At 39.4% G+C, this 27,416-nt stretch overlaps 1 protein-coding gene across 1 annotated transcript in view; it reads right to left on the bottom strand.

The window, feature by feature from the left end:
* LOC109446137 (phospholipid-transporting ATPase FetA) overlaps positions 1–27,416 on the bottom strand; it is an 80,539-nt gene that overhangs the window by 41,248 nt on the left and 11,875 nt on the right. The window contains 5 exon segments of the mRNA XM_074331529.1: positions 143–381; positions 5,827–5,888; positions 7,633–7,731; positions 8,521–8,634; positions 13,490–13,548. Of these exon segments, the coding sequence (XP_074187630.1) occupies positions 143–381; positions 5,827–5,888; positions 7,633–7,731; positions 8,521–8,634; positions 13,490–13,548 (573 nt within the window).

Genomic DNA, 27,416 nt, shown 5'->3' with positions numbered 1-27,416 from the left:
TATTTTTTCCATGTCAATAAATATCAACTTGAATATCGTTTTTTAAAAGTTATGTAGAATTCACTGTTCAAATGTACCATACTTTATTTAATCAGACTTCTACTGATAAAAATTTGGGTGGAAAACTTATATCCTAACTCACCGTTAAAGGCAGACAGCAGCTGCAGATTATTTTCCATTTCACTGGTGACTGAGACAGCCTGCTTCACTTTCAGGTTGGTTTCACTAGAGTAAAGGACATTGTCACCAGTGTACAGGACACATACACAACACAGCAGCACAGGGCCAGCTTCCCCTGCTTCTTCATGGAGTTTTAGAAAATAGATGTTTCCAACAGAACTGGGGCTATAGCTTTGAGCCGTAAGGGTCACTCCCACTATTCTTTCTCAAGAACAATGGTGAGGTGGGACGGCTCTACAAGGAAGCCATTGTTAGCACACCCACTCCCCTCTCTCCCTGCAACACATCGCCATTACTTTAACCAACCCATGGACAGATGCTCCAGAGAAGCTGAAGCAACACAAACCAACGTGGAGGAGGCACCTGCTCCCTTCAAGAATATGGAACAGGTCCTGGTAAGAGCCTATACACCGCTTCACGTAAACATACTTCTCACTTCAGAGACTTATAGGACTCATGAAGGGAGCCCAACAACCCATTTGCTGATACAGGAATGCAGAGACAAAAGCAAAAATGGAAGCCACATTTCAAAAAGCTTGTAGGCACCAAGAGGAATAGTTGAAAGAATGCAGATCCATACAAAACTCCACAAGACAAGTTCTCTGAATATGGCCTCTATCCTCTTAAGACCTTATCTTTTGTATGCTAATGAGTTTCTGTCGTAAATCCTTCATAGAACATGGTGTTTTATCAGTAAATTATTACCTCCATACTCATCCCCCTCACCCCCCGAAACTTTGGAATCTATTCTGAAATTTTCCAGTTCTGTTAACCTCTTTCCTGCCACTTAGCATTACTGAATATAGCCAGCCAGAGTGTCTCCAGTTTAGAGATGGAGAATATGGAGTTTATTTGCCCAGATTCTACTCAGTGGGTGCCCAATTAGTGCTGACAAGAGCTCAGCCTTAGACTTGACATCCCAACAGCCTGGCCTCCTATTTTCTCTTATCTGGATATCTCTAGCCTCTTTGTCACTGCCACCTGAGAATACAATTCATTCTCTGCACCATGCTCTTCCCCAGTGAGAAATGGCTTTAAGCTCAATCACCTTAATGGGTTATTAGGAAGGAACACTCACCCATCTAGTTCTGCTGTTTCTACATACGTCAGACTGTGGGGTTCACTGCTAGAGAGTAATACTACATCAGCCTGTGGCAGAAAGTCAGAGAAGATAAGGAAAGCAGGAAGGCAGATTTTAGTATTACAGTGTGACAAAAGCAGGAACAGATGTTCATCATACGAATTTTATAGACATTAGCTTAACTTTTTTTGTCTAGGACCCATCACTGCTACCACACACACCCCTCCCCAAACTAGTCTCATTACCTATAGCGACAGTGAGAGGTGGGCAAGAACAAGCTTCTTATCACAAGAGCTGTTGAGCTCCGGATGCAGTGAGGCAGATGAAGGTCACCGAAAGCAGTGGCAGCAGAAGTGCTAAAAGGGTTCCCCTGTTCCCACTCAAACCAAAAAGAGAAAAAGTCAGAGCCCAAAGAGGTACTCACTGTGACAGGCTGATTATTTTCTAATTTTATTACATCTCCTACTTGGATATTCATCCATTTTTTTTCCTCCATCCTGTAAGAAAACAACCCTTGAATGCCTGCTCTGAGAATTTCCCTGAAGTCCAGTTTTGACAATCAAGACAGAAAGACAGAAAAAAGCAGAGATGAAGTCAAGGCTGGGAGGAGGACCGCGCTAGTTTACGCGGCTTCCTTGCTGCAGTCAAGAATGGGGCCCCCTCCTCTGGAATTCAGGTTATAAGGGGTTTTCTAAAACTCTGTAAAATTATATGTAGACATACATGGACATAATTATTCTTTAAGTAAAAGTAATATATGCATATGGTAAAAAAAAAATAGTTCAAATAATAAAGAAGTATGTAAAAGAAAAAAGTAGTCTCTTCTCTCCTCAGATTTTAGTTTTGCTTCCCAAAGGTAACCACGTTAGTAATTTTTTGTATTTCTTTCTAGAAAATATCAATACATATAATCACATACAACATGTTTACAAGTTACACGCGAAATACATCCTTTTCTGCACTTGGCATTTTTCATTTACTAATATATCTTGGAGAGCACTTACAGACAATGTGGCTCATTCTTATTCTAGCATATGGCTGTGCCAATTTTATTTCTTTATGTTAAAACTGGATTACTTTTGACCCTTAAACCCCCACTTCCCATAAAAGGCAGACTGGCAGTAATTCTACAATAATACTGCTCTCTTCCCTCCTCTTTTTTTGTACCTCAATTTCCCAACTGCATAGGGTCCATAAATCTTTCCTGACAAAGGACTAAACAAGACAATATACATTGCCACAAGTATTTTGGAAATATGAGCTACTGCTTTGCAACAATTCTATTATGACAAACACCCAAATTGCCAGAAAAGAGAGGGCACATCTAGAGGCCACTGCCTATTTCCCCACTGAATGAAGCCATGTTATCTACAGGCATGACACACATCACCAGTTTGACAGACCCTGAAAGGCAGGATAGTTTCTTTGGGGAGGATCATATTCTTTTATCCAAACAAACAAAAAGGCCTTTTGTATAAATTCACTCTTACTTTTAGATAATTTTTTTTCCAATTCCAGGGTTATATTTCTTTAACTCCTATTACAAACTAAATTTTCTTTGAATGTTATAATATACACAAAAGTCCTTGTTGCAAAATCACTATTTATATTATATATCCTTGTACCTCTTTCCCTTGGTTTCAAGTGTCATCTCTATGCAGATAAATCTCAATACATTTACTTATTTTGTTCCTAATTTTCGAATCTGGGTGATAGTAGTAAAGGGTAGTAGCTATAAGCTTTGGAGAAAAATATCTGGGTGTTTACTTTTGTCTGGATTCAATATTCACTTTTGCTAGTTCTCTGGCATTCTGTCTGCCATGAGTTTCAGTAGTAGAACACGACGTTACATTAGTCTTGCTTCTCCTAGAGATTTAAAAGTATGTAAGCTTTTAAATGTATGTTCTAAAACAAAACAAAAATTTTTGTATATTATTTAAAACAAAAATTTTAAATTTTGTTTTATGTATGTTTATATTATGTTTGTATTATGTATTGCTATATTTTTTTAAAAACAAAAAATTTAGATTTTGTTACATAAGGAGTTGTCAAACTATTACTAATTTATCCTTGGACATGTAACAACCACATGTCTCAGATTTAGGAGATGGGGAGATAGTTCCTCCTAATTTAAAACATTCAATCCTGTTGTGCCATAAGTACACTTTTAATTTCCAAGCATTGCATTGTAACTTTCAGTTTTGAAAATTTGGTCAGAGAGCTAGAGAAGGCATTGCTTAGACTCCAGAGGAGACCATTCACATTATATTCTGTTTTATGTGAATGGTACCTCCTGGAGTTCTGTAACACCCTGGTACTTTTCCTACTACAAAAACTTAGAAATGCTAGATAAAGCAAAGCCAACATTCTTTCAAAAGCAAGGCTATGCTTACCACAAAGTAAGGAGCAGAAAGACAGGACTGAAATTCAGAACAGCAAGCACATTCTGAAGCTATTCTTGCCCTGAGCAGGGAGGAGATTGCCAGTCTTAACATTTAGTAACTTATCCCACCAAAGGGACAAAGATTAAGCCTTAGGAGCTTTACAGGCAGTGAGCTGGAACTCAGAACCCCTCATAAAGCTAGGAACTCTGGAACAGCAACACCACTAGGGAAAAGGTAGTCTAAAAACAGAAAAATCAACTCACTAGCAAGAGTTACCCTGGAGGGTTGAGAGTCAGGGAGGGGAGGACGCTCTCTTGAGAATTTGTAACCTCATGAGGTGTGAGAGTAAGTGATATCCTTGAGTTACTTGCAGAAGCAAACACAAAACCCCTCCGGAGGGATGCAACTTAAATTCTGGCAACTTAGAATTCCCATAAAGAAAGTTCCACTAAAGATGTGCATGTAAGATAGGAGGGGAGGACAGAGGTGGAGGGCGGGTGAGGCCTGAATCCTCCTGCCAGGGTGAGATGCTGAGGTACAGCTGAGCCTCGTGGGGACAGCAGCAGCCCGTGGGCAATCAATGGGGCAGAGGGGCAGCTCCTCAGGCCTGGCTTCCTCATCCAGCCTATTCTACCACCCTGCAAGCCATCCCATCCCTGCCAGGGCTCCAGAACCAGCCAATGGCTGGATCACAAGGGTACTGCCTATCCCCCCCCCCCCCCCCCCCGGCAAAAAAGAAAAAAAAAAAAAAGATGTGCTTGTGACCAAAGGTATTGAGAAATGAAAACCACAGAAATTACAACTTGTAAACAGACAAACTTTCAATAGCAGCTCTGCTCAGACCCCTGTGTTCTAGAAAAAGAAAGCCACTTTCTGGAATATAGACTGTTTCAACAACCAGCCTTGCCTCAAGTGTTCCATTAATCAGACACTCACTGGGTTACAAAGTTTAATCGGGGCCCTGCTTGTGAACGCCCAGCATAAAACCACTCTATGACAAGTTCTTCTCCAATAATCTTATAAAACCCAAGTGCTCAAGTTACCTGGGGAGTTCGTTTGACTAAATTCATTTGATCAGTAACTCCCTAGGCTCGCAAATTTCTGAACACTCAGTTTTGTCTTTTCTTTTTGTTTCTATTTCTTTCTGTCCTTTCTGTTTTAATCTTCTTTTTAATCACAACTGAATTTTTTGTGGTATCTTCAACAGACCACAACACTTGAGGAAATAACCTACCAAGAGTAAGAATTAGCAACCACAATAAATAAAAGGGTTAGATACCCAAGAACTTCACATAAAACAATTATGTGATTAAAGCTATAGCTGCTGGGTGTTCTGTAAGGCCACCATGAAAAAAGACTGGACCTCAATCATGAATACTTTCAGGTTTGTACTTCTTTGCAATCAGGCTTCGGTACATACTAGTCATTTTTCCTTTTGTACAATCTCTATTTGCTGAATTCTTCTCCATCCTTTATGGTCTAGCACAAACATCACTTCCTCTAGAAAGTCTTCCTTGATTCCTTTAACCAGCTATGATTGCTCATTTTTATTAACTCCTGTAATAGTTTTTTGTACCTTTTATGATAGTCTTCATATTTTGCCTCCTACAGGAATTATGCCTGCCTCTCTCCATTTCTGCCAAAGGTACACTGCTCAAATGTTGCAGGACACCACCAAATATAAACATTGACCTAACACTTTAGATAGCTGTGACCAAATACCACAGCAATGGGGTCAATGCCAATCCTTTCTTTAGATTGTTAACAAAAGATGGCCTGGCCAAAGGCTATAGCAGAATGGCCAATAAGCCATGGCAGAATCCACTGATGTTCTAAAGACAGATGTCTCTATGCTGAACCATTGAACTAATACTAAAAAATCACTTGCATATTAATATCACGTCATAATTTATTAATTGCTTTAATATGTTACTTCATTTTTATTTTCATAAGCATCCTCTAAGGTAGAGAATATGATCTCAACTTTATAGATAAGAAATATGAAGCCCAGAGATGGCACATTCAGGGTATGCTAGATCTAGAAACAAATTCTTATGTCCCACCTGGGGTTCTTTCCACTGTCCTGAACTACCTTTCCAAAGCAGTCAGCACATCAGGCATTAGCAAGGCCAACCCGACCCCAGAGCAGGTCCTACCTAACCTGGCTTCCCCAGGACTTACCTGCCATTCACCAGCACCAGAACAGAACGGTTGTTGACATGATTGTCATTTTGGTGCCTTTTCTAAAATTATAAAAGAATATGTTCAGGAAATAAGACACAGAGCAAACTGCATGTAGAAGGTTAATATTCTGAAATATTACCCAATATAGTTCACCGTCTTTGTAATTTTCCTTTACCCCCCAAGACCTTTCTAACATTAAAACCAGGACAAGAGACTGACTATCTCTGAGAAGCTGAAAGGGAGGTCAGAAAAAGGATCAAAGGAGAAGAAACAAAATCTTGGCTGTAAATATCAAAAGCCAAAGCCTGGAGGATGAGAACAAGAGGAGAGAATGCAAAATAACAGGCAGGACTAGAGTCTCATACTCCGTGGTAGGTGCAGGGAAAGCTAAATACACTCGAGCGTACCCCACCCATACCCTACCCGCAACCATGGGAGACATACAGAAGCTTCTACAGTGTATGCAAAGAGGAAAGAGGAATAGAGGTCATCTATTCGAAGAGCAAATAGAAGGAGGACAAATATATCGAGTATGTTCTGATAGGGCTCACACAAGTCCCATCCTTCCAGTTGAGATTACTTGCTGTGAAAAGGGCAGGACTTGGAAGAAGGCAGAGAGAATCCTGAATTTATCAGAATATTTGTCCTAAAGAGACTGAGTTCTAAACCAGAAGTAACTGGGTTATCCTGAATTGGCAAGTTCCGTTTTTGGCTCTTTAAAAAGAGTTGGATAATTTGGAGGTCGGGGGTTATCACTTTGTGAGGGGTGAAATGTCTAACTATTGCATTGTTTTGAAACTAATAATAAAGAAATATGTCTACTAATAAAGCCAAATAAATAAATAAATAAATAAATAAAATGCAAAAAAAAAAAGGGTTGGGATGGTAGGGTGGTGGTTATGAGCTATATTAACTTTAGTTATAGAGAAATGAAGTTTTGTTTTTGCACATCTGAGTTGTGACTGAAATTTAAAGCATGCACTAATTCTGGGTTTAAAGAGTTACAGACTTAAAGAGCTGGAGAAACATCCTGCTCTCAAGCTTTATTCTAAAAATCTCTTCTGGCAAATTCAGGACTCTCTCAGGGAAGCTGCAAGCAGGTCAACAGGACTGGCTCCCTAAATCGCAAGAGCAGGCATGATACTGGGTCCTCACCCTCCTTCTATGCGGGGTTTGCTGTAAGGAGCAAAGAGGAAGGAGCAACACTCACTGGGAGCCCATTTCTGCCTCCAAGGCCAGGAAAGGAGTCAGCCTCTGCTTCTGTTACAAGGCTTTCTAAAACCACAGGGGTCCTAGCTGTGCATACCTAATAGAAGCGACGGTTGGAAAGGGAAACAGGGAGAGCTACAGAGGAGAAATGAGATGTGGAAAGGGGAGAGGAAAGGTAAGAACGGGAAAAAGACGAAGGAGGAGATAAGAGGGATAAAGGGAAGATGGATATAAAAATGAGCAGAGGGAATGGAGAAAGAAAGATGAGAGCAAACCCAGAGAAAGCTAAGAGGGGAGTGAAGGAAGAGGTGGGTTATTAAAAAAGAAGTGGAAGGAGTCCTGGAAAACGATGAGTGGTGGCAGTAGGAAGACAGAGAAAGGCGTTTCGTTGCCCCTTTCTGGCCATGCAGAGACCACCAGTATCGGGCCTAAGAAAATTACATGTTTTTCTGGGATAGAAAAAGAAACAAGGAAAGGACACATCTCTGTCCATTCGGTGCTTCTTCCTAGTACCAGGTAGTTCTGGGCTCTCCTTCTTGCCCCCCAGCCTGACTAGGTACAGTGAGGGTCTAGGGGCCCAGAAAGCCACTTCACCACGTCATCAATGGCATCTTTCACTGCTGTCATGGCCAGCACCACCATCAGGGGTATCACCGTTGTGTACCATGCCAAGGAGGAGATCTGGGGAATCAGCTGTGAGAGGGAAGGGGAGAGAAACTTGGGTCAGAAAGCTTGAAGGACAATATATTCCCCCCTACACCCACTGCCATTTTCACCTTCATGGGTTCATAGTAAATTCAACTATCTTAGTTGCTTTTCACTTTTTGTAGCCTTCATATAACCCCCCAAATATTAATATCTCCCAAAAAAGGATGAACGAAGAGGAGACTATAAATTGCTACCTATCTGTCCTGAACTCCACTGCATTTGCCTTGATAGCAACGGGCCATTTCTCCTGTGATACTGAAATGAAGGTGCTGGGGGTTGGGGGGTAAGAGTGGACATGGGAAAACCACATACTTTCCCACACCCCTTCAGCACAAGGGGGAATGAGACGATGTGTCCCTCTCTCTCAGTATGGGCCTACCCTGCCCTGCTTCCTCCCGGTGCTGGTGCTCTTATGTTCTAAACCATTCTCCTTCCTTAGCGCTCCCACACACTAACTTCTGGCAGGGAGGTGGGGAGAAGGAGGAGGAATGGAGGTGCAGTTGTGGCCGGGGCCTCCTATGGTCAAGCTGAACGGTGACCATGCTTCCCTTCCTCGGGACCCAGTGACCTTGTCTCGTTCCTCTTGTAGAGGCTTGTTTCCTCCTGGCTAATCCTGACCACAGCCACTCTAGAGGACTGGGATGAAACCCCAGCCATTCATTTGCCTGTTATCTAATGAGAGAAGACATTTCTCCGCTTAGGGAAGAGAAGGACTAATTACACAGCTGACCCCAGAGACGTTGATAAAATGCTCTGTTTCCCACAAGGTAATACCTGAAAGATGGACAAAATGAGGAAATATGCGTTTGCAAGTCTCTGGAACTGTTCAAATAGGTTCAGGGGCAAGAAGTTAAAGACATTATATTTTGAGGTCTTGATGGCATTGCTCTGTGAGTGAAAGAAAACAAGTATAATTAGAGGAACAAAAGACCCCTCCACCTCCTAATCTTAATAGAAAGGACCAAAGCCACTCTGTGAAATGGTAAAAAGCCACAGTTCCCCCACCAAAGGGAGGGGGAGAGGGAAGAAGTGTTTGTCTCCCAGCTCCCTTTTCTTTTGAGGCCTAGAGGATGCAAAGATGTCAAGACTGATCAATATGGGGTCTTGGTGGGAGGGCAGGGTGGGGGACAGAATGTTTTTCTGCCCTGGATAGAATTCTTTGTTTATTGATGCTATTGATAATAATAATAATAAAATTAACAATAAAAACTTAAGCACTTATTGAACATTTACTATGTGTAAGGCACTGTTCCAAGCATTTTATATGTAGCAACTTATTTAATCCTCACAACTACCCTAGGAGGGGAGAACCATGTGATACCTTTTGGGGATGAGGAAATTGAGGCACCGAGGTTATTTGCCCGAAACCACAGTTAGTTGCAGAGTTGGATTGTGCTGTTCCCTGAGACTCACTCCATCTGTATAGCCATCCAAATACTTTCCTTTCTTAGAATCAGAAATCCTTCAGTTCCATCTTATTTCTGGCCCCTAAGGTCCTCCTCTGCCCTAAATAGCAGGCAAGTTTGCCATTTGTATTAGCTTTACTCCAGAGCTCGCTAATGAAGCTTTTCTCAGTCTGGAAAACTCGTTTTGGTGTGTCTTCACATGCTGGAGCCCTGAAGGTTCCTACTCGGGTCGCTGTCAGCATTGGAGAATCACTTGCCCCTTAATTGCCGAGTCTGAATAGTTTTGGCCGACATCTAAGGTATTATTTTGCTGAGTGAAAAGGGAACTTGTTACCTCTTCAATTCTGATCTCAAGATGTTGACAGGACCATCTTACGTTCTACCTTTGGGTCTTCAATCATTTGACTTAAGATGTTGGAGCTTGAATTTAAGAGCTCAAGAAAAGCAGAAGAATGAGACCAAATAATTCCCTAAGAACAGGACTTTTCCCCCACTTCCTCCATCTATAAGGCCAAAACCAAAAAAATAAACCTACCTACAGGCCCGCAGAACAGATATTGTTCAAATATGAAGATTCTTGCTGGGCCTTGCCTTGGAAAGACATCAGGGTCCTTCTCTTGGAGAACCAAAATCATTCAGTGTTAAGGCTAAAACTTGCCCAAGAAGGCTAGATAGGCTACCCAGCCAAGACTTACCCAAGGTCTATTTTCCAAATGAAGAGAAACTGGAATAGCTTAGCAATTAGGAGTTTAGACATGCAAACTAACATTAAGATTTCCTTCGTGTTTCTCCATAATATTTCCAATTAATAATCAATCGAGGAGGGGGGTGGGATGAGGGAGAAGGTAAAGGGATTAGAAAGTACAAATTAGTAGTTACAATATATACCATGGGGATATAAATACATCACCATGGGAATATGAAATACAGGTTGGGGAATGTAATCAATAATGTAAAGATTTTGTAGGGGGTCACATGGGCACTTGTCTTATTAGGGAGACCACTTCATAGACTGTGTAGATGCCTGACCACTGTGCTATACACCTGAAGCTGAAGCTGAATAACAGTGAATGTCAACTCTAATTACACACACACACAGTCACAGGATGTGGATGGAGTACAGCATAGGGAATATAGTCAATAGAATTGTAACAGCTACATATGATGTCAGAGGGGTAGTAGACAGGGGGTGGTTATCGCTTTGTGAGGGGTGTAAATGTCTAACTATTACATTGTTTTGTACACCTGGAACTATAAATAAATTTAAAAAAATAATCAATCAAACACTATACATTTTTCAAGGCTTGCTCTGTTCATAGCCCTAGGCTGGGCTATTACTAGGAGAGGCTGAAAAAGAATTAAACAAAATCTATGCCAGAGAAGCTCATAGGTTTGTCTTTGAGTTCTAACTAAATGATCTCTAAGGATCCTTCTAGCCCTAAAAGCATGTTATTCTAACATAGAAATAGTTTTCTTTGATCATAAGATACTCACTGGATTTCTCAGTGTCTAAGTTCAGAAGGTTCTAATACTTGGACTAAAAGATCTTTTGCCTTACTGAAGCACCTGGTTTTGATTTTCCATTTGATTTTATAGCTAATTAATGTATTTCACATTTCTATTCACTTGGGTAGCATTTGTTTAGCAAACAAAGACAAAAGCCACGCTGATTCTTTCTCAAGATAGAATTATCAGTACTTCTTTACTAACTTGGCAACTAGAATGTTTTGCTCTACTTTTAAATGTCAAACCAGACGCGTTATCTCAAGAATGTAGAATATCTGCTCAATTACGAACTTCCTCAGTGTTTAGTTCTTTTGGTGTAGGTGATAAAAAAAACATTTTTAATTGAAATTTATTGGGGTGACAATGGTTAGTAAAATTACATAGGTTTCAAGTGTACAAATCTGTAACACATCATCTATGGTGACAAAATTTAAACATGATAGAGGGGGTGGGTTTTGGTTTGGTCTGTTTATTTATTTATTTGGGCAATGATAACCTGACTGATGGCTAAATGGGGGAATAGAGGAGAACAGAAAGCCAAGGACATAATGAGAACCAGTAGTTAGGGGTTTGGAAGAGGAAAAGGAGTAGGAACGGAAGAAATGAGAGAAATAGGAGGAAAATGAGTAATGGGTAGGACCAGGGAAATAAAAGCGTTCTTAAATATATAAGAATCAGTCAAATATGCTTATTCATGAACTATTCAGCATATATTTATTGAATGCCATGTATGTGCCAAACATTGTGATAGGAACTGTGGTACGGATTGAATGAGACTTGAAGCCATTTTCCAAGGGGTAATAGTTTCTTGGAGAAAGAGAACTAACATTTTTCACAACGACCATGTAAAGTGAACATTATTATGCCTTTATTTTTTATTTTTTTTATTGATGAGGAAACTGAAGATCAGAGAAATTAACATACCTAAGGATGCAAGGTTAGAAAGGAGGAGAACTGTGCTCAAATTCAGGTCTGTCTGAGGCCAAAACCTAGTTGTACTGCACCACAGTCCTACTTATGCAGAGGAAAGGGAGGAAGAAAACCTGCCCCCATGGCCATACCCTAAACATTGTTTTTATGCAGAACTTTTCTAACTCAGAAATCATAAACTGACATACAGAGGCTACAGATATGTATGGCACAGAGGGTGACAAAAACATGTATACACATTTCAAGAAAGGAAAAAACTGTATTAAGATTGTAATATTCAATACATACTGATATCTTCTGCAATTACAAGAGGTGCTGAAAGTGGTTACCATCAGAGTCCAGACACTTCTGATTACGGCGAACTACTGCTTGTGCAACACTGACCAGTGTCCACTTGTATACATTTTTTGGCACTCCCAGTATGTCTATTTATATACTTATTAAAACCTCACTTAACGTCTCATTGATAGGCTCTGCACCTTTAAGTGCAACAACATATAATGAAACCAATTTACTATAAACTAATTGGTATAAATAAGAGTTAAGTTTCTACTGCAGATTATCAATATTATAATGAAACAACGTTATTTGAGGATGTGCTATATATACAGATATATGTAGCTGCATGTGCACAAAATAACATGTATAAAAGCATTGCTTGTAATTGTACAAGACTGGAAACCAGCCAGATATTGATTTATAAGGAACTGGTTACATAAACTATGTTAAACCTGCATAGGAAATACTATGCAGCTAAAAAAAAAAGGAAAAAGCTATTATGAAACTATGATTATGACAACATCTCCAGGACATATTGTTAAGGTTCAGAATAGTGTAAGGAAGTGGGAAAATAAGAATATATATTGTATTTGCTTTATTTGCACAAAGAGGCACTGATGAATACACAAGAAACAAAAGTGATTCGCTATAGGGAGCAGATGTAGGCAAGTATGGGGTGTTAGAGCATGACTTGTCAATATATACTCGTATCTGTATGAGTTACTTATTCATAAATAAATAAGTGAAAAATGAACAATAGAAAATGGGCAGACATTAATAGGCAGTTTCCAGAAAAAGAAACACAAATAGCTAATTAACATGAAAAGATTATTGATCTCACTCAAAATTAAGATAGATAACTTAATAGGCTCTTAATAATAGGCTCTTTTCATCTAAGAGCCTGGCAAAGATGAAAGAGACTGGTAAATACCCAATTTGGCAGGAATATTGAGCAGTGAGCAGTCTCTACTATAGGTAGAAATATAAATGGATATAATCTTTATAGAGGGCAATCTGGCAATATGTATCAAAATTTTTAATGTCTTTTCCTTTTGACCAGCCAATTCACTTCTAGGAAATGTTCACATATTCACACCAAATATATGCCAAAATATACATATAATAGCCCATTCAGGACTATTTATCACAGCAAAACACTGGAGACATTTTGTTTTTTGGAGGCGGTATGAATGACGACATCTTAAATGTTCATCAATAGGAAACTGATTAAATAAATTAAGGTGTATCAATATAATGGAAAACTATGCCTCTATTAAATGAATTGGGTAGATCTATATGTATTATAATAGATAGATGTCTAAGTGAAAAAATAAAATTGTGAAACTATGCTTTCATTTGGACAAGAAAAAGCTACAGTGCTTCTTTTCTAGGAGTTATACATAAAACCCAAAATTTGAGATACGTTCTCCCCTGAGCCTAGGTCACCGGATGAATCTTGGTCTGAACCCTCACTGCACCAGCCCGCATTGTATAGGAGTGTGAAGGAAAGTAGAACTTAAGTTGTAGGACCTACATCTACAGTGCAGTTCCTGCCCCACCAACAAGGGGAATATTAGAGAATTCCAGCCCCCTTCTGAAATAGCCAGAGACCTGATACTCACTGGATATCCAAACGTTCTGTTTAATTCTTTGTTGTTGGCTTGCAGATATCTCTCTTGTTCTAAGAAAGAGGAGAGAGATAATGAGAAGGATGCCCGTCTGCAGACCAGCCTGGCACGCTGGCTGCTGGTGAAGACTTCACCAAACCCTCTTATTGTCTCACTGAGGATATCTGTCTGCAAATGGAGTATTGTCTCTGTGTCAAAGAATCAAGAAATATAATCAAAAAGAAAATTCTCCAGTATTCAAGCTGGGAAGGCAATGGGACAGGGAATTTCTGAGTTCTCCACCGCGAATGCTTCCAGTAATCCTAGATTGTCTCTCCACAGACAACAGGATGGCCTGCGCCAACATTGCTGCCAAACACAGAAACCCAGCCCCCCACCCTCGGTCAATTCCAACACCTTATTTTTAGATATCTGAGGTTCTTTCTGCAGCCTTTGCTAAACTTGCTTAACTAAATTTAAATTAATAAATCACTACTGAGCCTCTATTGCACAGAAGCCAGTGTGCCCGATGCTGTGGGGGGATAAAAAGATGAGTAAGACAGAGTCCCTGACTTCAAGGGACTCATAGCTTAGTACGAATGAGCCTGATAACCAAAACACATGACGAAATCATCACATCAAAACACACAGGTGTTATGAACTGTTACAAACAGTGAGCCCATTACCATGTTATGAAAAGTCTTAAAAATATGTATTAACAGTTCTTTCTGCCCTGCATGAATTATTCCTGTAGTCTCCTCAATTCTTCATTGGCTCAACACACATTTACTGCGTTCTTGGCAAGTGTCAGGTCGTGGGCTAGGCCTTAGGGTTACATCATCCCTGACCATCTTGGGACTCCTAGTCCCAGTGGGGAAGACAAACATAAAAGAAAACTTCAATCCAATGTAAGGGCAGTGATAGAGGCAAGAATGTGGTGTTAGGGGTGCACAGAAGAGGGGATAGAAGTCAGGGAAAGCAGGATAAAGAAGTATTCCTGGAAGAGAAGATGCTTGAATTACTTGGATAACACAGTGTGAGTGCTTCCCAATTCTCTAGATCCTGGAGAGTACATAGACCAAGCAACCTAGAGTCTGGCCTGAGGGTTGACATTACTGCTGAGCCTTTTACCTTTGATAGTTCTAGAAATTCCTAGACTGCATTTCCAAAGAATTTGTCTCCTCAGAGAATGAATTCTAGCAAGCCCTCTGCCTCTGCATTACACTGAATGTCCATTTTGAAGCTCTTCCAGCCCTCTAAGGTCCTCCTTGGCTCATGGCTCCCAAGATTAGAAAGAAATTTCCTTCCTTGGTCCTCAAAGATTCTTACTCTAGGCTACAGACTCCTACTTGATCTTGAACTCCCTCGCCTCAGCCCTCTAAGAAGTCTCTGGCTCCAGGTCCTAGAAACACAATTCTACAATTGTTTAATTTTTTAAAGATACAATTCATCTAACATAAAATTTACCCCCTTACAGAGTACAATTCAGTGATTTTTAGTACATTCATGAGTTATGCAACCATCACCACTAATTCAGAACATTTTCATCACTCCCAGAAGGTACCCTATACCCATATTCCCAATTCTCCCCTTTCCCTGTCTCTGGCAAACACTAATCTACTTTCTGTCTCTATAGATTTGCCTATTCTGGACATTTCATTAAAATAGAAAGATATGTGGCCTATTGTCATAGTTTGTTTCGTACAGCATATGCTTTGAAGGTTCATTCATGTTATACAGCATGTATCACTATTTCATTTCTCTTTATGACTGAGTAATATTTTACTGTATGGATATAATACCTTTGTTTATCCATTCACCCATTAATGAACATTTGGGTTGTTTTCATCTTTTGACTATTATGAACAAGGCTGTTATGAACATTCATGTACAAGTTTTTGTGTGGACATGTTTTCATTGGCTATTCTTGTCTATTCTCTCTTCTAGATAAACTTTGGAATCACTTTGCCTAGTTCCCTCAAGATCGGAGTTTTGATTAGAGATGAAGACAAAGAAAATTTTATTCACTAGAATCCTAGGGATGGAGTGAAAGTGGGTTATTAGAGGAGACAGACCTACTTCCCATGGGAAAAACAGCCAGTTGTGGAAAACAACACTGCATTTCTTAGGGGGCTAAGATTATAGACTTTTGAAAGATAGCTGAGGAGAGAGTGAATGACAGACAGGGATCTTTATGGTTCTCATGTAATTTCCTCCAGTCCTCTAGTTGTCAGCAAAATTACTAAACATCATGAAGTCAGAACATGAGTAACTTTCTTATAGAAAATATCTAAGGGGCCAAAATCTGTACATTGGGCAGTGTCAAAACAGAGAATTACGAAGAAGTTCAGGGATATACACAAATTGTGGGAAAGGTGAAACTGGGATGGTTGGCTACTTTTACCCAAGGATTTGAGAGTATACAGATTTGGATTACACAGATAAATTTGGATAGAGTTGACATGTTTGCACTATTAGTCCCCCACCCAGTAACATACTGTATCCCTGTGAAGGAGACAGAGAGAGGCGTGTTGGTGTAACCCTGGGCAGCATGATGATCGTGTCTGTATCATCATCTTGCTAGCAATACACAAACGAGTGGCCGTGAGTCTTCCCTGGGTCAGGTTTACCGCCCGGCTCTGAAGCTTGCAGTTTGTTCTGCTGGATTAGTGCATTTCCTCCCTGTTTCATTCTTGTGATTACTAGCATTAGCTGAATAAGGAGGCGGGGAACTGAGATGGGATTGATAGCATGTTTTGTTATGTCTTGTGTTGACTAACTAGTGAGTGGCTTACCTACAACACTGTGATACAAGAGCTTCTGCTAACTGTTGTAGGTTGGGTTATCCAAAGCAGTGGAACATGCATGGCTCAGATAATTCAGCAGCATCCAGGATCTAGAGCTGCTGCAGGGTCTATGCCTTTGTGCAGGGACTTTCTCAGAAGCCCAGATAGCTGCCCGACTAGGCAGAGTACCAGACCAGCATTGGTGTTTCTACTGGTATTGAGATTCTCCAACCCCTGAGCAGGCTAATTTACTACTATCGTGTTTCCCTGAAAATAAGACCGAGCGGGACAATCAGCTCTAATGCGTCTTTTGTAGTAAATATTAACACAAGATCCAGTGTTATGTTACGTTATGTTACGTTACGTTACGTTACGTTACGTTACGTTACATTACATTATATTATACCTGGTCTTATCATAAAATAACACCGGGTCTTATATTAATTTTTGCTCCAAAAGATGCATTAGAGCTGATTGTCCGGCTAGGTCTTATTTTCGGGGAAACATGGTATGTTCAGACTCAATTTGCTCAAGCACTGGTGAGTAAAACCAGTCTCTCCCATACAATTTGCCCCCTCACCATACCCAACAGACCAGCACAGCCTCTCCATTTACCCAAAAATATTATTTTATGACTATAAAGTTCTAATATTTTCTTAGCGAATTTCACATTTATTATTAAACTTAATCCTAGATATAAGCATTTATTTTTAATTTAATAAAGATCTAATAGGTTTTCCCAGCAACTTATCTGGGTGCAACGGGCTCTCCTCTATTCTCTCTGAGCCCACCAGCTCCAAGGGATGCATGGAGTCCAGGCTCTGCACAACAACTGAATACATACCTCCCTCTTTGAATTTAAAAGTAAGGCAGGTAGATCCCCAAGTTCACAGCCTGAGTTGGTGGAGACAGACTGACACTCCAAAGTGGGGCAGGATTAGCCTTCACCTAGTTCTGTCTCTGATACCAGACCTGCCAGGAAGGAAGAGGAAGGTGAAAGGAAACTAAGATTTTCACCGGGGAAGAGCGGGGAGGAACTGAAGACTAGAAAGTCAGATTTCATAAGATGCCTTTTAAAAAGGAAAAGCAGGAATGATGAAGAAAATGGTTAAAACTTCAGTTTGCGCAACCATCTAGGAGAAGAAGCTAAAAAAGTCTGACAGAGAAAGACAATGAGCTTGAGGAAAGAAAGTAGCTAGTCATGTTTGAGATAATACAGGCAGGAAGAATGTTTTCACACTGATAAGATTAATTCAAGATTCCCTGGGGTTTGTGAACACTGTTGAGAAAAGACTGGGATGACTGTTTTCCCCATCACCTGGGAATTCAAAGTTTATTCCTGTTTGGCTGAAGCAAGAGTGACAAAATGTGAATTATGGATGAGAACTTAGAACTAGAGAAGACTGGAAATCAGCTTAGACAAAGAGAGCCTAAGAGACCATCCAGTTGAAAAGGTCCTGGACATGGAATTCCAGGGGTCAAACACTTAGCTCTAGCCTCTGGTGACTGCAAGAAATGCATCCTTCATTAGGAACTGTTCTACAGACTGTTCTGCAAAGGCCTGGTTTCCCAGGGACCTGAGTTGGGAGCTGGGCTGGGGTTGGTAAAACCACTGAACTGAAAGGGCTAGACATCTTGTTGAAGCAAGGCAACTTGGTATTATAAAATGGGCAGTGGCCTTAGAGTTTAAAAATATGGCAAACTCCCATAGTGGTTAAGAACATGGGCAATCGAGCCAGGCTGCCAAGGTTCAAATCTCAGTTCTTCACTTACCAGCTCTGTTGCCTTGAGGAAGTTAGTTAACCTCTCTGAGATTCATTTTCTTCATCCATAAAATAGAAATGATAATAATACCTACCCATAAGGTGATTGTGAGGATTAATAAATTAAGGCATGCAAAGCATTTTAGAGCAATTCCTGGTATATTAAAAATGCTCAGAAAGTCTTAGCTGTTCTAGACTGGGCTCTGACTAAATGTTAAGTGACGTAGGGCAAGTCACTTTCTATTTCTGGGCTTTAGTTTCCTCATGTGTAAAATGGGGTAGTAAAATCTACCTTATATGCTAATGTGAGGGTTAAATGAGATGCTAATTGTAAAATGCATACATAATTCCTGAAACATCGAAAATGCTCATTCAATGATATTTTTTTGTCTTTTACCTTGTGCTATGTCAAGGAGATTCCATAAGCATCATTGATACACTTGTCTGTGCCCAAAATAGATTTTGCACTTTCAGCTATCTCCTGTGGATGCACTAAGCTGACCCAGCCAGTAGAGAAGGAAGGGTACAAAAGCCACAGTCTAGTGAGAGGAACTCAACTCAATTCCTTGGTGGGATGGTAGTAGAAGTGTCAAAATAGGAGAAGCTTCTGTCTAAGGATGTCTTTAGAGCTTTGATTCAAATGCCAGGGTGAAAAACTTAGCTCTTACGAATCTTGATGTAATTCAAACTCAGGTTTTAGGGATTAAAGCTACAGAGGGGTGGAGGTTAGCCTAGACAAGGAAATGGCAAAATCTAAAAAGGAAAATGAGCTCTGTAAGAGGGAACTAGAGTAACTGGTGCCCTGAAAGATAAGTAACCAGGAAGAAGAAGGAGGAAGACAGAAAAAGGAAGGAAGGCCAGCTGGAAATCAGGCTTAGGAGGTTCTAAGAAAATATCCTGCTCGCAGTGGGAAAGCAATCACAAATGGGATTTTCCAGATGAAGAAACAAGAGCAGTGAGATGATCTTCAGGGGTGCAAGGTTCTAAGTAGTAGATCAGTCAAGGCCCCCTTCCCTTATAGCATCAGACTCCCAGCTCAATGAAGCCCAGCTGCTGGTGAGGGAGACTCAGCAATGACCGCTTGCTGATATTCTAGATCAAAAGGCCTAGGTGATTTCTCCAAAGTTACCTAATGACTGAAATGTCCCTATCTCTAAAAATAAGTGAAGATAGTTGCCAGGGGAGGATAATTGGCCAATTTTTGGAATTTTTGGTCTGATAAGTTAGAGTTCATTTACATTAGGAATACTGGAATTTCTTAAGATTCCAAATGATCACAATGTATCCTATGGCAGTCAAAAAGCATATTGAAACATTAAAGCTATCAGTAGATTTAGTTAACCATGTGGCTTCTAGTCTTGGGTACACAAAAAAATTTATATTTCATCTCTCTAGAGTGCATCTCTAAGATACCTGGAGTACAGCTCCAAGATGACATTTCCATCTAAATAACAAGACCAGCTAGAAGATGTAGCACAGAGTGATTGCAGGAAAGGCCAGGGTCTGTGATCCTACAGAAGAGGCTATAACTAGTTTTCTCACCACCATTTCATTAAGTGTTTTTGGTTCTGTCTATCCACTGCTGTATCTCATGGTTTACATTCAGCTCATTTATCATACTTATAATACCATCTTCCCTCACTAAACAAAGAGCTCCTTAAAGGTAGAGACTATGGTTTTCAATTTTTTCCTTTAAATCTCTGTATCCACTGCTTAGCTCAGCATTAGGCCCTGGATTTAATAAAGGTTTGTTGAATGAACAAACACACAAGTGAATAGATATTTAGAAACATGTTTTGTTAAATTGTGGTCAGATTTCTGTCCAACCCCTCCTATGGAAGATAATCACCTCCTCCTTGTGGGAGTATCTACACAATCACAGAACAGCTGGGCTGAAAAAGAAACACCAGCTAAGACCAATTCTTTGTCGCTCTTTCTGTGCAAAGGTCAGCAAACAGGAGGATATTCAGCATGGTTGAAGAGGTGGGTAGAGTGCAGTGTCGAAAAGACCTGGAGAGGAAGCTCAGTAACATCTTGAATGTCACAAAAAGTCCGGTTCTTGAGCTATTATAGCTCTCGTGTTACCTCTGTCTCTGATCATCCCCTATAGAGTCAAGGTTAGCAGAAACAAGACTAGAACGGCTCAAAGGACAAGATACTGAAGAAAATCCAATAGTAATACAATCAAACACACACACACCACCACCACCACCACCACCAAACCGTAATTTTTTAACAGGGTGACATAGAAGATTGGTTTGGATGGCACAACTCAAGATGTGCTCAAAACCATAGGCTCCACTTCTATTCCTCTTGGAGACCTTTGGTTTCTCCCCGTTCTCCTCCAAAGGAGAAGCTGACAGGAATGTCCTTCATATTACTCTAGGCAGATGGAAGTTGGGAGTAGTACTTGGCCATCCTGCCTTCATTTGGTATGTAGATCCAACGATTTCTCATCAACGTGGTAAAGTTAAAATCAATCATGTTTAACTGAACTGCTAGACATCACCTTCAGTGCTTTTCAATCATAAAACCTTCCTTGAGACAGGAGATGAGAGATTGGGTAAGTTATATTAAAGGCCACCGGTTAGAAACAAAAAGCCATTCATACAAAACTGGATCTTAAAGTAAATCCTGTTGATGCTAAAGAGGCAATTTAATTGTAAGACATTCAAAACGTAATCCCCTTTGTTTAGGGTTGCCAGATATAGCAAATAAAAATACAAAAACATACTATGTCCCAAATATTACATGGGACATACTTATACTAAAAAAAGTATTCATTGTTTACTGAAATTCAAATTTAACTGGGAATCGTGTATTTTATCTGGCAACCCTGCCTCTGTTACTGATTAGGAAAAGTCCCTATGAGTTAGTTCAATTGTTGGTTTAAATTTTTAAAAGAAACACCATTCTACAAACAAACTAAAAACTTTAGCTATCTGCTTTATGCTAAATAACTTTATTGAAATATAATACACATACCATACAATTCACTTATTTAAAATAAAATGTATAATTCAATGGTTTTTAGTATGTTCAGAATTGTACAACACAGATGTCTATTTTTGTGTTTCTTTAAATATGGTATTGTATAGAATTCTACTACTACGGCTCTGATTAACTTTCTGCTCTACATGCCACAATATCTATGCCCTCCTTCCTGCTATTTCTTTTCTTCCTTTTTCCTGTTCCTGTCCTCTCCCTTTAGTTTCTCCAAATTGGTTATTTTCCCTTTGTGATGACACTTTTTTCTTTTTTTTAATTAAAATTTACTGGGGTGACAATGGTTAGTAAAGTTACATAGATTTCAGGTGTACAATTCTGTATTACATCATCTATAGATCACATTGTGTGTTCACCACCCAGAGTCAGTTCTCTTTCCAGCACCATATATTTAACCCGATTTACACTCATCTACCACCCCCCTTACACTTACACTTTTTTCTTTATTAATTTTTCAAATCATCCAAAATAGTACATAAATATATTTTAACTGTGTAAGATCCAAAATCAGAACTATATGTAGAAAAAATATGAAGTTTCCTTTTCCATACCTTCCATTCCCTTTCCCAAGGAAACAACTGCTAACAGATTGGTACATATCCCTTTGGTCCCTTCCTTTTCAGGTTATTTACATACAAACATATACATATATACAAACACTGGTGTATGGGTGTTTTTTGAACAAATGAGATCCTACTATGTGCATTGCTCTGCAAGTTGCTTTTTTCCTTCCATACTATGTGTTGGAGATTTTTCCATGTCAATATACAAGTGTATCTCATCCATTTGAATTTACTACCTAGCATTATTTAACTATCTATCAGTATTTGTTAATTTTTATTGTGTTGTGGTGGTGGTGATGATGGCAATGATGATTATTTGTAGATGTGTATGGATGGTAAAGGAGAGGGAAAGGAGAAGTATAATAAATGGGACAGGCTTGCAAACTCTCCAGAACAGGGAGTTTTGCAGGCCTGTGCTAGGCAGATAATTTAGTAGAACCATATACTATATATGCAAATCAGTAAAGCAACAGTTCAAGGCAGGATATAAATACGATTTAAAACTGAATTTTAGAGATGCAAAAGAATTGAAATCATATATCCATATAAAATCTTGTACATGAATGTTATAGCAGCATTGTTCATAATAGCCCAAAAGTGGAAACAACCCAAATGTCTGTCAACTGATAGATGGACAATTTGTGGTCCATACAACGGAGGGTTATTCAGCCATAAAAAGGGATGAAGTACTGATACAGGCTGCAACTTAGATGAACCTTGGAAACATTAAGTGAAAGAAGCCAGTCACAAAAGACCACATGTTGGGGGGGGGGATGGGTGAGAAAGGTGAAGGGATTAGGAAGTACAAATTGGAGACAAAACAGTTACCGGGATGTAAAATTCAGTATGGGGAATATAGTCAATAATGCTGTAAAAATTATGTATGGTGTCAGGTGGGTACTAGGCTTATCAGGGGGATCACTTCTCAAATTATATAAATTCCTAACCAGGGCACTGTGCACCTGAAACTAATATAAAATAGTATTGAATGTCAACTATAATAAAACACACACACACACTGGGGGGTGCCAAAAATTGTGTACAAGTGTGCTCAAACAGTAGTTAGTCATAATCAGAAGTGGCTGGGCACTGATGGCAACCACTTTGAGCACCTCTTGTAATTGCAGAAGTCAAACATCACTTGTATTCATCTTTTGTTATTGGTATATATTGAGTATTATAAATTTTAATAATTTTCCTTTCTTAAAATGTATACACATTTTAAGAAAGGAAAAGTGTGTGTGTGTGTGTGTGTGTGTGTGTGTGTATTTATTTATTCACAGGATGTAGTGTACACATTTTAAGAAAGGAAAAGTGTGTGTGTGTGTGTGTGTGTGTGTGTGTGTATTTATTTATTCACAGGATGTAGAGTACAGTATAGGGAATATAGTCAATAGTATTGTAATAGCTATATATGGTGTCAGATGGGTAGTAGGCTTGTTGGGGTTATCACTTTGTGAGGGGTGTAAATGTCTAGTCATTATGTTTTTGTGTACACTGGAAACTGAAGAAAAAAAAAAAAGACCACATGTTGTATGATTCCATTTATGTCATGTCCAGAATAAGCAAATCCACAGAGATAGAAAGTAGATTAGTGGTGGTTAGGGGCCAGGGAAGGGGGGGAGTTAGTGGTGATCGCTAATGGATATGGGGTTTCCTTTGGTGGAAATGTTCTAAAATTAAATTAGGGTCATGGTTGCATAATTTTGTGACTACACTAAAAAATCACTGAAATATGCTTTAAAAGGGTGAATTTTATAGCACGTGAATTATATCGCAGTAAGACCATTATTTAAAAAAACGATAGAAACCAAGCACTACTGGAATTCACGAAAGAAAGGTAATGGTGGGGGTGAGAGGGTTGGTGGCTAGAATCGTTGGAGAAGGCTTCCCAGAGAAGGACTTGCACTAAACCTAAAAGATGGATATAGGTTCATTATAGACGCAGGCGGCGGGTATCCAGGCAGGAAGAAGAACTTAATGAAAGGATTGGCACTGAGACTAAACGAGTTGTATGATAGTATACCAGGTAGGAAGAGCCTGAAAGAGGCAGGAAACGAAACTATAAAGTTAGGCCTTTAATGTTAGGCCTTATATTTTTTCTGGTAGCTGACAAGGAATCTCAGAAAGATTATGAGCAGGGAAAAATGTGACAAAACTAGAATTTCATAAGGATTAATATGATATATTTACAGAGGAACAGATTGCAGACATAAAGAATTAAAAGACTGCTGCAATAGTCAACACTTGAAAGGATGAAAACCTAAACTATGAAAGTGGTGAAAAATAGAAAGGAGAGGGTAAAGAAGATACTAGCACCTGTCAATATTCACTCTATGCATTCTAAGTTTTCCACCCAGAATAGGCTAATAGCCAAAAAAGGGCAGAGGTAGCTGCCAAATTACTTAGTTTATCACTGTTATTCTGTCAACTCATACAAAAAGGCCAACATCTTGGATGAACCAGTATTAATTGCTCACTGCTCAAAACAGTACAGCAATAACTCTACTGCAGCAGGTAGGTCTAGCCTATCTAAAGGGAGTTAGGCCTGGGAAACTGGCTCCAATTATTTCTCATTGGTAAAACTTTTGAGTTTTGAGATGACCCACATTTATAAACGTTCATGCTCTTAATTATCTTCCTGAGTGAAAGCATCAAACTCACTCAGATTATTTTTTTCACACAAACACTTACCTAGCGTTTACCATGTGCCAGATACTGTTCTAAGTGCTTAAAAATTCTACCTCATTTAATCCTCACAACATTCGTATGGGGTAGCACTATTATTAGCCTCATTTCATAGATGAGAAACTATAGCATAGAGAAATTAAGAGATCTGCCCAAGATAACAGTAAGTGGTGCAGCTAGGATTCCAACCAAGAAAGTATGGCTCCAGGATCCATGTCCTTAAGCACTATGCCTCCCACATGACTTTTCTTCATAGCACTTATTGTAGATATAATTTGATATTACTCTGTGCTATTAATGTGCTATTACTTACTAAAGGCTGTCCCTCACTAAACCATAATCTCCATAAGAGCAGGGATTCTCTCTGGTTTTTGTTGCCACTATATTGCCAGCATGTAGCAGTCACTGGCATTCATTTGGTGATCAATAAATATTTGTTGAATAATGAATCAGTCTTTATGATGATTACTGCAGTTTTTGTTTACCTTGAACTTACTACTCCCTAAAGTATTCTACTCTCCATATACTGTTCTGTTCCTAAGAAGATGCAGGAGAAACTGGTCAGTTAGTTTGTTTTCCTCAGTCCTCTCTCCTTTACCAGTTATGAGAATAAGAGTTAACTCCCTGGCTTTCCCTTGGTTGGGAGTTCCCTGACTTACTCTTCCTGTGCCCTTGAAATGGATTTCTTTCTGAAACTAGAGGCTGTGCACTTAGACTGGGCTCCCTCCAGGAATCAAACAACTGCACAAAGTAAAGAAGGTAGAGTGTGGCTTTAAATCGGTGACCTTATTTCATTCCCTGCACATTCTCCATTCCTCAAAAGGAAGCCTAAATATAGAACCACATTCTGGCTTGCTTTCTCAAAATTTAAGTCAAAAATTTTTTTTTCATGTCAGGCCGTTTCATTGTGAAAGGGAAGGGCGTGATTACCCCAACTCCCTTTAGTACTTTGAGTCACTGAAGAAAAGCATGGAAGCGGTAAGGAAATGCTCCCTAAACCACAGCCAGATCCATTTGCTCCGGCCACAAAAAGGCTACGTTGGCAACTTCTTTTCACATTGGCCACTTCTTTTTAGCAGGAGGCATTTGTGAAGGACGGGGAGAGGAAAAAGGAACATATGCTCTCCTGGTGAACTTCCAAATAAAAGTACAAAAGATGAGAGATTGTAACTCTTCAAATTAGAATTCTCAGATGACTAAACAGTGGAGCTTCAACTTGTTAAGTACGAAGTATTTACTTCTGCAAAGTATATTTCCTTTCTTAGTCAGTTGTTTGGTAGACTGGTGGTTTGATTGGTGGATTGGCCAGTTTGTTTATCTGTCATATGGTGCGCGCGCACACGCACACACACACACACACACACACACACTTTTTAGAGGCAGTAATAATGACATACAGACTTAGATATCTCTTATTGAGTTCACCTACCTCCATTTTGTCTCTCCTCACTTTTGCTTTTAAATATAGACATGGCAGAGTAGTACTAACTATAATTCAATGGAATTCCTGTAAAGGAAATAAAAAGATTCAGAATGAGAATTTCTCATGCTGATACTATTTCCCTTAAATATATTCTTAATACACTTAATCTCTGAAATTGAAAATAATCTATCTTTAAGATACATATGCTAAATGTTAGAATTCATTTCCTATGTCTTCATCATAAAGCTATAAAGCTTGGGAAATAGATTCTACTTCCCGGCAACCAAGTCTGCATTGATGTCTATAATCTGTCAGAAAATTATCTGAAACTTGGAGACAGGGAAAAGAGATTACTGGGTGATGCTTTAGTGCAGTTCTGGGTTTACACCTTTGATTAGTTTTCTATTGGTTGGACTATTCTGTAATTGTGTTATAGGGCAGAGGTTAACTTGTAGATATTTATCCAGTAGAGATTCAAATATTTTACATCTGGTGGAAAAGATAACTCCAAAGGTTATGATTTACACAATTTAGGACTTTAATAGTTTTGTGTATAATTCAGAAATTTTATCTTAACATTTCTTTATTAAATTGCGTATAAATAGTTAGCTCCTAAATTTTCACTTGAATTGGTTTTAACATCTTGCTCACTTCCTCATTTAATAAAATCTTTGACATCTGTTCATTTTAAAAGTTATACTTTATCAAACCCCATGAGTTTGCTACACAGAAAAACCCTTCTTTCTTCCCTTCTTTCTCTCTATCCTTATCCCAGTTCAGAAAAGGCCAATACAGTGTATTTATTTTAGTTAATCGATTTCTTTCAGGTCTCCTACGTCACTAAGTGTGCATAAGCCAAGATTAGTAACCTTTATAGGCATTTTCATCTTAATTATCCAAAACAAGATTAGATGGGGAAAAATCCACAATCTTGAGGGAAGTGTAAAGTCTAAGTAAAAGGGTGTTCCCAGCCAAGGGATGTTCAACTGCCATGTTCACAAAAATAACCTGGACAACTGTGATCGCTCTGGAATGAAAATGCAGCTTCCAGTTCTGCCCTCAGTGAGTCCCAAGTGATCTCATTAAGGATACAGTTGCATCAAATAACTTTAGGAGCCAGGGAATTAATAGCAGTTTGCTGTGAAACAGTAGGAAATGAAGTGCCTGGTACTGTGACAAATTGGTGAGTGCATGTGCCTCCTATAAAAGTATCCAAATACAAAAAGGAAATTAAATATTGTGCAGGCCAAACAAAATTCATTTGTGCTCACTGGCTGTAAGTTTTGTATCCCAACCTAAGGTTTCTGTTTCTTCTGTCAACAGAACCTGTGCTTTCCTACCCAGTGTTAGCAATTCTAATATCACCACTCTCTGGGCACCTAGTCCTACTCTGAGTTGCCTATACCCCACAGTAGGCTTGGGGTTCCTATTGCTGCCGAGAAAGGAGAGCCAAGGCTGGGATGTCCTGCCTGAAGTTCTGGATTCTCCCCAGCCCCTGCAGGGCCATTAGGCTGCTTTGAGAGGGTAGTCTAGCCAAATCCATGCAAGCAGCACAGCTTGGGATGTGAAGTGGTTATAGGCACTTAGCCAGCCAGGGTCCAGGGAATGGCAGTTTAGCTGGAACGAGATGCACACCCAATCTTGTGGCACTCTGCACACACATCACATCACACAGCAGTCAACCGGAAAGCTGTTAAACTCAGGACAATGGAA

The sequence above is a fragment of the Rhinolophus sinicus genome, linkage group LG04, assembly GCF_036562045.2.
Source record: "Rhinolophus sinicus isolate RSC01 linkage group LG04, ASM3656204v1, whole genome shotgun sequence".
NCBI lineage: Eukaryota > Metazoa > Chordata > Mammalia > Chiroptera > Rhinolophidae > Rhinolophus > Rhinolophus sinicus.
The sequence above is the reverse complement of the archived record's forward strand: the minus strand, read 5'-3'. Positions and strand labels throughout refer to the sequence as shown.